Here is a 10,898-nt window from a genome sequence, read left to right as displayed (position 1 = left end):
CGGCGGGCCCGGGCAGGCCGCGGCTGGCGGCGGCGGCGGCGGCGCTCGGCACGTCCCCGGGCGGCTCCGGCCTGCGGGCTCCCGCTTCACGAGGCGCGGGGCGGGCGCGGGGGCCGCGGCGGTGGCGGCGTTCGGCTCGGGCCGGGGAGAGAGGCCATCGGAGAGGGAGGGCGGCGGGGCCGAGGGGGCGGGCCCAGGCGCCGCGCGGCAGGGGACCCGCGGGAGGCGCCGCCGCCCGTGCGCCGGGCCCTCAGTCACGCTCGTTCCGCTCGCTCCGTGCTCCTGCGGCGGCGGCGGCGAAAAGACACTCTCGGCGGCGGCAGGGCGCGGGGGAAGGAGGGGGCCGCCGCTGCCTCCGCTCCAATGAGGGGCGGGGGAGGGGGCGGCGGGGAGGAAGCGCGGCCTCCCTCGCCGGGCCGCGACGCCAGTGCGCACGCGCGGCCGATTTCAAATCCTCACTAGACACCGCCGCCTTGGTTACCGCGCCTGCGCACTGGGCACCCGGGCTGCGGGTCGGGAGGGGACCGCGTCGGAAGGCTGCGCGACTGGGCGGGGCTGAGGTGGCGGCGGCGTTGAGCCCTTGCAGACTAGACCCGGCTAGGGCGGGCGCGCGAGCCTCTCGGAGCTGCGCGCAGGCCGGGCGTGCAGACATGCGCGCTGTGGCCGGGTCCCCGGCGGCCGCGCTGCGCGTGCGCGGGAGCAGGTTCGCGGGTCCGGATTTGGGCGCCACCCGAGGCGGCTCCTCCTGGCCCCGCCGGCCTGTGGTAGGGCCGGGCCGGGTCCCCTCACGTCTTCACCAGAGGAGCCACGCAGCCGGCCGCTGGCCCCGCGCCCCGCACCATCCGCCGGCGCTCGGGGCCTGTCTGCTCGCCGGGCACGGACGGCGGCGAAACCCGCTTCCCAGCCGGTCCGCGTCGGGGCGTGTGTTTCCTCTGGTAATGAAAACTTCCCGGTCAGTGCCCAGTGCGCCTTCCCCGGCCACACGGGCAGGGTTCGCCCCGGGGTGGCTCGTAGGCTCGGGCGACTGGAGCCGGCTCGAGGGCGCAGGCTCGCGGGGAGGTCGCCCGCTGCCCGCCTGGGATCCGGTGTCCCCAGCGCGAGGGAAGCCGGCTTGACGGTGGTTTCGTCTGGAAGGCGGCGCCGGCCCCGCGTTGTGAGACGCCGACGCCGGGGGTCCGTGTCCGTCGCGGCCACCCCCGCGAGGCACCCCCGAGCCCGGCCCGAAAGTTTGCGCGGCCCAGCAGCGCCCGGCGCCGAGCCTTTGTGGCGCAGCACAACTGGGCCTTTTTAAGGGCACGTTTTAAAAGCTCTTCTGCTCGTCTGCATCACGGATGAGTGGACGTTACTAAGCGCGACACTCGGGCAGCGTACCGACAGGAAAGGTCCGAGCGTTGCGTACTGAGGCTTTCGGGCAAGTGGTGTTATTTAATGGTAAAAATGAATATTTCCCTTCAGACGTTTTTAAGTCCTGTATGTGGTACAGGTTGAAATTATGATTTAGAACATGTGCATTAAGTAAACTACAAAGTGTCAAACACAAGCAAGTGAAACTAACAGTTGTTACTCTGGAGCGCTTTGCTTGCAGCGGCTCGGTCCAAAATCCTTGAAGTCATACCTGGTGCTTCTCTCTCCCTCCCCCTGTAACCAACACATCCTCTTGGCTTCACTGCCGGCAATATGCAGAACCCAACTGCTCTCCCTCCTTCCCTGTCCTTCCTCCCCTTCCAGCCATCACTATTTCTAGCCCATTTTAAAGAGGTGCCTCCTAGCCTGTTCCCACTTTTCCATTCTTGTCCCTTTCAGCATTTTTGCTTGAGTGATCCTTTTAAGAAAAAAATAAAAGCGTTACTCTTTTTAAAGTCAACTCATGCCACTCTTCTGCTCCAAACCCTCCAGGGGCTTGCTTTCTGACTGGGCAAACTATAACAGCCTTGCCTTGGCATGCGAGTCCCTTGCTGTCTGGTCCTTCTCCCTGTTCCGCCCTGCTTGCCTCCCAGCTCTTGCCCTAATCCAGCCAGCACCAGCCACGACTCCAGCTCCTGCCTCCGGCCTTTGCACTTACTATTCCATCTGCCAGCCTCTTCCCCCAGGTGTTCCCACAGCTCCCTTCCTCCCACTCTCACATCTTAGTAAGGACTTCCAAGTGGCTCTAAGGACAAACTTAACCCTCCATGTATCCTTTTGCCCTTCGCTGCTTGATTTTTCTCTTTGCATTTATCTCCGTTAAGGCTCCTAGGGTTGCGTAACAAAATACTACAGACTGAGTGGATTAAGACAACAAACTTATTCTCTCACGGTTCTGGAGGCAGAAAGTCCAAAATCAAGTTGTCAGCAAGGCCACATTCTCCAAAGGCTCTCAGGGAGAATCTGCCCCGTGCTTTTCTCTCAGCTTCTGTTGTTGCTGGACCCGCTGGGCATTTGTTGGCTTGTAGATACATCACTCCAATGTCTGGCACCATCATCCCAGGGTGTTTTCCCTGTGTCTGTGTCTCTTCTCATCTTATAAGGACATCAGTTGTGTTGGATTAGAGCCCACCCTAATGACTTCATCTTAACCTCATTACATCTGTAAAGACCCTGTTTCCGAATAAGGTCCCATTCACAGGTGCCCAGGGTTAGGACTTACATATCTTTTGGGGGGACATAATGGCACCCACTACACCATCTAGTATATATTTTATGTTGTTTGTCATCTGTGTCCCCACCCCATTGGAATGTAAGCTCCATGAGGAGAGGAATGTTTACCTGTCCTGTCCCTGCCGTGTGTTTGCTCAAGGACTGTCTGGCACATGCTAGGTCCTCAGTGAAGAGTGGCAGAATAACCGACAGCGACCCACTGGCCTAGCGGGAATGAGCTCAAGCAGGTGCCCTTGTCCAGCTGCCAGGGTCTGTTACACAGGGTGTCGTGGTTTGCTGCTTTCAGCATTAAGTTTTTCTTTATCGCCTCATGCTCTGTCTTTGCAGTTTGCCTCTAGCTAATTCCCCTTAATTTGATCCACCAGCCACCAGACAATTTTCTGTAATTAAGGCCAAGGTTTTGTTATTTATGTATTCGATCATAAATCTCTTTATATAAATTAGGAGCAGTGTATTTCTTAATGCAAATCAAGAAACGATACTGAAAGTAAATATAGTTCTCGAGACCCTGGGCAAGGGAGATCCTTCTCTTGCTTATCTATTTCCACAGATAAGCCAGGCTATTCTCCTTTTGGGCCAAATTCACTCCTCTCTTTCACCTGATATTGGAGGGAAGGTAATATTAGAGATTACACAATGGTTTTAGATTTGTTCTCACGAAAAAATGGTTTACAAAGTGTATTCCATGGACTACCCATGCCAGATCCAGCAATGCTGGTCAAAATGCAGATACCTGGTGAAGTTTGAAAACTTTTGCCTAAATCACAGGCACTGAATAGGGAATGTAAATAACTGAAAAAAGCAAGGTGTGTGTATATTAGTCAGCTACTGCTGGGTAACAAATAACCCCCAAACTCAATGGCTTAAAGTAGATATTTAGTACTGCTCACAAGTCTACAGATCAGCTAAGTGGTTCGGCTGCTCTGGGTCACACACTGCTGAACTTGCTGTGGGCAGCTGGCAGGTCAGCTGAAAGCTGGCAGGTGAAGAGTGGCCACACTCACATGGCTGGCAGTTGGGTGGCTGGCAGCTGGGACACCAGGGTTGACCTGCCCATGAGTCTCATGTTATCCAACAGGCTGGCCCCAGCTTGTTCTCAGTGTGGGGCTGAACAGGGTTTAAGAAAGCAAGCGGGCGTGCACAAGGCTCAGAACTGGAATGTCTTCACTTCCTCATCATTCTGTGGGCCAAAGCAAGTGGCAAGGCCTCAACAGGTCAAGTTGTGAGGAAATAGACTCCACGTCTCAGGGAAGGAGCAGTGTCACACTGCAGGGCCGTGGGGTACTGGAGGGGAGGAACCAGGGTTTCAGTATCCACACTCTGCTTCTGTCTTCACGTGACGTCCTCCCCTGTGCATCCCTCTACATCTTCTCCCCTTCTGATAAGGACACCCCTGTACATCTCTGTACACCTTCTCCCCTTATGATAAGGACACCAGTCATTGGATTTGGGGCCCACTCTAAAACCAAAATGATTTCATCTCAAGATCCTTAACTGATTACATCTGTAAAGGCCTCATCTCCAAATAAGCTCATGTTCTGAAGCAAAGGACGCTATTTAGCCTACTACTGAGGCTTACACAAAACCAGAAAGTCATTTTGCTCCCATTACAAGAAATCCCAAAGTTGAAGGACACTGCCATGCTGGTTCAGTGGTCCAGGGTGTCCATGCTGACCCGTCTGAAATCCCCCTGGCCTTTGACTCGTGGCTGCCCAGCCCCAGCCCTCATGTCTACAGTCAAGGCAGGAAGGAGGTGGGGGGCGGTGGCAGTGTCTGCTGTATGGGCTCTTTTTTATCAGAAAAGCAAAAAATTTCCAAGAAACCCTCATACTAGATTTCCCCTTAAATCTCATCAACCAGAACTGCCACCCCATCTGCAAGAGAGACTGGGAAATTGAGGCACAGAATGATCATGAATGGCCTAGACCAACCATGAGCTGTAGCTTATGCTGGACACAGGGCCATGTTGAAAAACACTGAGGTCTTTTAGCAAAGAAGAAACAGGTGGTGAGTACCATGTAGACCCTATGTCTGCCTCCCACACCTCTTCTGAATTTGCTTCATATGAGTCTGTTTCTGAGAGTCTGTTCTGACAAAATCCAGTTTTCAGGTCAACCTCGAATAGGGTAACCCCACCAAGACAGTGTGGCCCTCTGTTTTCTTGTCAGGGTGGCCAGATAACCACTTCTCCCACATCACTCTAGAGCAAGAAATCTCAACTGGAGCTGGTTTTGTCTCCTGGGGGATACGTGACAATGTCTGGAGACATTTTTGATTGTCACAACTGGGGGGTAATTGTCGGGGCCCCTGCTATGTGTCAAGCACACTCAGTCTCTGTGTGAGAGTCCAAAGAGGCTCACAGCATAGAAAACACCCATGTGGCGTAGGCAGGAATGTGGGGTACTAGGGGAAGGGAACCCAGAGGAGGTGTTGCCAGACTGATCGTAGAAGATGCAGAGCATTAGTCTAAACGAGGAAGGGCACTCCAGGGCGAGGGGGCAAGAGAGGCAGCCCTGAGGACAGAAATGACCAGAGTTCTCAGTGGCCAGGGCCACGAATGGCAACAGAAATTGGACATGAGGTTGTCAGCCAAGGCCAGGCACAGGAAGAGTATCCATCTTACAGCACTTTGGGGCCACTGTTAAAATATGGACACCAAGGAGTGGCACCATCTGACTTGTGTTTTAAGAAGCTCATTTTGTCTTAACAGATGGGCTTGTGAGGGCAAGATTGAAGGTAGAGATAAAGGCTGGGGGGACGTGGCCCGTTGAGAGAAAATCAGTAATGGGCACAGGTGTAGGTGTAGAAAGGATTATTTAGGAAAAGATAAATCAGGATCAGTAGCTGTAGTTGCTATAAGAAATAATCAGAAATCAGAGTGGTGTGACACATGAGTTTCTTATTCACATGCCAGCCCAAAGTGAGTCTGCGAGGGGGCCTGGGGCATGGGGAGCGAGGGCTCTGCTCCACACTGTCATTCAGGGGTCCTGCTCTGTCCTGCAGAAGCTCTGCCATGCCCCGGGGCAGTGGAATTCTCTGCTAGTTCCCTGCAGAGGGACTGGGGATGGAGGGAAGGGGAGTAGGATGGGAGATCCTGCAGAGGTTTAGGGGCCAGGCCTGGGGATGGCCAATACATTACTTGTGCCCATATGTCTCAGTGGCCAGAACTCAGGCGTATGGCCCCACCTACCCTGAGGGAGGCTGGAAAGTGTGGTCCAGCTGACCTCACAGAACAAAATGGAGCTGGGTCTGGCAAACACACAGCGCTGACTCTGCCACGAAATGTTTAGGAGGTAAAATCATCGGGGCTCTATAATTGATTCAACGTGGAGGAAGGAGTGAGGAAAGACTGCAGAGCTTCCAGGTTTCCACCGAGGAGGCTGGGACAGGATGCCTTAGATGGCAAACACAGGAGCCCCTGCCTTAGCAAGTAAGATGATGGGTTTACTTTGAAAGCACCACAGGACACTTAGCATTTACCACCTGTTCGACTATGTGACGTGCGTTCCATTTATCAGAGAAATGTATCCTTTTATTAATATGCATTCTTTAAATGGATATAATTTACAATTGTATCCATTTGTACATACATACATATTGTATCCAATATGTATCAAATTATTTATAAAAGGACAAATAACGTGAAAGTGAAACAGAAAAATCCTCGTTTTTCAATATTTTTTTCTCACCTAGTAAGTTTTCAATATTCCTTTCTCACCTCCCTTCTTTAGTTCTCCTTGCTCTGTGGCTTTGGCCTAAAGCAACAAGAAGCAACAGTTGCTGAGTGTTTCTGTTGCACACCAGACTTTGCAGGCATCGCCACCCCTGGACACTCCCTGCAGCTTAAGTTGTCCTGAATTTGCCAGCTGAGGTCATTGGCAGCCCAGTACCAAACCTTATTGCCACCAGGACAAGGAGTTAGTAAGCTGGGTCTCCGTACAGGGAAGCTGTCCCAGGTAAATAAACCCAGAATGTCCATCTCAGGGAAAGTTTGCCAAATTTTCCCTCTGTTTTAAGAGTCTTTAAACAGGGCATGCAGCCCATCCTCAAATTTAGATTTTTTTTTTTTTTTAAGAACAAGGACTGTGGAGCCAACTTGCCTGACAGTCATTCTGCCATTTCCTGGTATGGCCTTGAGCAAGCTGATTAATCTTGCTGGCCTCAGTCCCCCATCTGGAGAATGGGGACAGTAGGTGTAACTCGTGCTTAGGATTATGAGAGGATGAAAAGAATTCACATCCAGGACGTGCTCACAAGAGTGCTCGGCACATCGTACCGGTCCTATGTGTGTGTTAGCAGCTGTTATTTCTCTGTGGCTGGTTCTTCAAGAAGCTGGAGTTTTCTTCAGTCTTCTTGGCTTCTCCTTGTCGCTGCTTCTAACTGAGGAGAAGAGCAGTCAGTGGCATCTGCTCCCCCCTTCTGCTCTCGCTTCCAACCCCAGCTTCCCCATTAATGGAAGAGAATAGCTCTCCAGCTCCCCAGCCCTAATGAACTAATTAATTTTTCTATTTCTCTGACTGTTCTCTGTTCCCTGCCAAGCCCTGTGGGTATCTGTTTTGTTCATTTGTTCAAGCTGGGACTTTGAGAGGTAGGCTGGAGGCATCTCTATTTCCAATAATTGCTAAAGCACACACTCGAGGCTTTAGGGTCCGCACATGATGTCTGACAACCAGAGACAACAGCAGCCTCCCAGGACGCCGAAGGGAAACCACTGCAGACTGGTGCGCCTGCACCCCAGGCCAGGCCTCCCTTTCCCCATAGTAGGAAGGTGAAGACCTGGAGATTTGTGGGTCTGGTGATCAAGATTACTCTGTGTTTGTGTAGAAAGGTCAATGGGTGGGGGCCAAGCTGGGGTGGGGACTGGGTTAGGAAACTCTGGCAGGAGGAGATGGGAGCTGGGGGTCAGGTGGGCAGCAGGAGTCAGGTTCAGCACAGATTTTGAAGTAGAGCCATCGGTACCAACTGAGGAGTGGGCCGAGTGTCCATCTGGGTCAGTGGCCTGAGGGTGGGGGATGCTGGGAGGACCAGGAAGCATCTCTGTAGGGAATGTTAGTTTTGAGCATCCCTTGTGTGTCCCTGGGGAGATGTCCAGGAGACGGCTGGGCACACAGGCTTGCATTTAGGAGAGGAGCTGGTCTGGAACGGCCCGTCGGGGAGCAAGCCCTGCACAGCTGGCATGTGGCTGGCATTTAGCGGGGCCGCACTGGCTGAGCTCGTGGGGTGGGGCGGGTGTGGCCAGTGCAGGGGGTGGGGGAACTTGTCATTTGTCTCTGTGAATTAGCTGTGTGACAATTTAAACCTGTTTAAATTTCTGAGTAGGTCTGAGGCGTGCGTTGTACTTTTTCAAGTCCCTATTCAATAAAATATTTGGGTAATTACCACACTCGGGAAACTGGCTCAAGTCCACTAGCGCCTAAAAATAGCAAGTTTACAGACCTGTGGATTCTTTTCTCATGACAGCAAGGCCTAGCACACCCGCCGGGCAGCCCGAGAGGCTCAGCCCCCCTTAGAGACACAGACAGAGGCTCGACACGGGGCCTTGCTGCCCGAGACCTTTCCAGTGAATTCTGTGCTGCCAGAAGGACAGACATAGGCAATGACTGGTGCTCTCACTGGTCCACCAACGGGCTGTTTGTTGAGAAAAGTGCTCCTGATAATTTCACTTTCCTTCTGAATTTCAACCATTATACCAATGATGTTTCACTGAGCACAGAGGGCACAACGGCACAAACAGATAGCAGGTGCAAGAGGCACAGGACAGCCACGTTCTAGACCTAGGTGGCAGCCCTGAAAATGAGTGAGTGACCAGGGGAATCCCTTCCTGAGGTTTTGAGTCCTGCGAATGATGCCTTCTTACATCCCTCGCCAAACACTGGTTGTGGAAAGGGAGTTCCACCACCAGCAGAGAAATGATCACGTTTAGGAAAAAAATATGGGCGAGGACATTGTTCACTGCTGTTATCCATTCATTTATTTCCATGAATCGAAGGAGTGTTGAACTTTAGCTGTGAAATGTCTCCATGCAGCCGAGAGAATGTGGTTTACTCCACGGGAGTTCGAGGGCCTCCACTCTGGGGGCAGACTCTGGTTTACAATTGTGTTTCGGGATTTCGGTATTCAAAGCAGAGGGGCCAGGAAAACAAATTCTCCACGGAGGGACTTGCAGGAGGTTTCTTACTGCTTGCGACTCTCCGTGTTGCACTCATTTCTCCTCATGCACACACGTGCAAGGAGGACAGTGCCTGTGGGGTGGGATTGAGGCCACTCATCTGGCCTCATGGTAGGCCCCATTAGCCTTTCTGGAAGCTGGGAGGGTGGCTACCACATTTGAAAGAACACCCCGGGCCCAAGGCATGCTTTGTTTGGCCTACACTATGTTGTTTAAAAATGTTAAATATGAAACTTTTTATCAGTCAGCTCTTGCTCATTTATGCTGCAGTAACCAACAGCCCCTGGATCTCAGTGGCTTATAGGAACGGCACGGTACACATCCTCAGTGGCCCTTCTCCGTGGCGCTACTCCACATCCTGCCGTCATTTGGGGGCCCAAGCTGGAGTAGCAGCCCATCGCAGTCCCGTAACAAGGGGAAGAGAGGCAGGGTGAGGCCACACAGTGGCCCTCAAGACTCTGCGGGGTTATGACGATGTCTCAAAGTGTGTCTCACCAGCCGAAGCAATGCCAGGAGCCCTGCGAGCCTTGTGGTGGAGGGTGGGCTGCATGGTCCTCTGACAGGTCAGACACAGAACAAACGGGAATAACTTCAGGGCTCTCATATCATCTTCCACAATTCCTTTGGATAAAGGATGCCTCTCCCAGGGACACACCTTGTCCCTGTGACTCTGTCTCACCACTGGCCCAGCCCACACGGAATGGTCTGAGTTGACACCCGAGTTTGCAGCTCCTGGGCTAATAAATGCAGTGCTGCCTGCTGCCTCCATCTGGCTAACTTTTAACACAGCCACTAACAATTCCATTGCTTTTTATCATAAAATCTTTAAGAATAGGCTGGGCTTACGCTTGTAATCCTAGCACTCCGAGAGGCTGGGGCGGGAGGATCGCTTGAGGTCAGGAGTTCGAGACCAGCCTGAGCAAGAATGAGACCCCATCTCTACTGAAAATAGAAAAATTAGCCGGGCACAGTGGCATGTACCCAGCTACTCTGAATGCTGAGGCAGGAGGGTCACTTAAGCCCAGGAGGTTGCAGTGAGCTATGATGACACCACTGCACTCTAGCCCAGTCAACAGAGAGAGACTCTGTCTCAAAAAAAGAAAAAAAGAAGAAAAAAAAAAAAAGAATGGTGGATATTCTGACAATAAGATATATGGAAACAAGAACAAGAACATTTCATAACTGTCAAAATTTTGCCTTGTCTTTGTAGCTGACTCTGTTCATAGATGGATACGTACATCCACTTGTGTATTTATTATTCAGTTATTTGACACATCTACATGGAGTTCTTCCCACGTGTTGAGTGCAGGATGGACGGAAATGAACAGAACCCCACTGTGTGTGCCTCCCCTCCTGAATGAGGACTTGGGGTCAGACACTCACCCTGGTCCCCAACATTGTTCTTGTGCCTATGAGCAGACACAAAGGCAAGTTGTTCAGAGCGGGTGGTAAATATTCTGTGTAAAAACTTTCAGTGTTAGCAGCATTGCGTGCCATGGCTGGAGAGTGAGCCAAGGGAGGGACGCAGGCTTTGAGTTCATCATCAGTTCTCTAGTAAAAGGGTTCTTAAAGAGTAGCAACAGCAGAGACATGCACCATTGGCACAGATTGCCATTCGCGCTGTGTGAGCGACTGTTTTTCACTCAGGGTGTGTTCTCCACGGCCCCTTCCTCACCACCTGCAGTCCAGCCCCTGACTGCAGACCTCTGTGCATCCCTTTGTCAGGGTTCCACTCTCTCCCCCTCTGCCTTCCTCTCCAGGTCCTGGTTTCGCCCCCACCTCATTGGCACTGTACCCGCGGCCACCCGAGCCTTGGCTGCACCTGCTCCCACGCTGCAGGGCTGAGCGCTGTCCTCTCTGCCCTGGGAAAGCTGTCCGTCAGCCACTCAGCAACCTTGCTCCCAGTCACCCCTGGGATCTGGCTCAGCTGTCCTCTGGGAGACCTCTCTTCTGTCACTGGTCCTTTAACACATGGTCAGGTCACTGTGGATTTACTCACTTATGTTCCTGCATTAGCTGCCCTTCCCTGGGAACAGGGACAATGCCAACACCCTGGCCACTCTTGTGTGGCAGAGCTCAGCAGAGGCCCTGG

General features: G+C 52.7%; 1 protein-coding gene across 1 annotated transcript in view; it reads right to left on the bottom strand.

Annotated features, from left to right (window-relative positions):
• SRD5A1 (steroid-5-alpha-reductase, alpha polypeptide 1 (3-oxo-5 alpha-steroid delta 4-dehydrogenase alpha 1)) overlaps nucleotides 1–10,898 on the bottom strand; it is an 85,671-nt gene that overhangs the window by 734 nt on the left and 74,039 nt on the right. The window contains exon 3 of the mRNA XM_012651851.1: nucleotides 482–759. Within this exon, the coding sequence (XP_012507305.1) occupies nucleotides 482–759 (278 nt within the window). The remainder of the gene's footprint in view (nucleotides 1–481; nucleotides 760–10,898) is intronic.

The sequence above is a fragment of the Propithecus coquereli genome, unplaced genomic scaffold, assembly GCF_000956105.1.
Source record: "Propithecus coquereli isolate 6110/MARCELLA unplaced genomic scaffold, Pcoq_1.0 Scaffold371, whole genome shotgun sequence".
Lineage (NCBI taxonomy): Eukaryota > Metazoa > Chordata > Mammalia > Primates > Indriidae > Propithecus > Propithecus coquereli.
The sequence above is the reverse complement of the archived record's forward strand: the minus strand, read 5'-3'. Positions and strand labels throughout refer to the sequence as shown.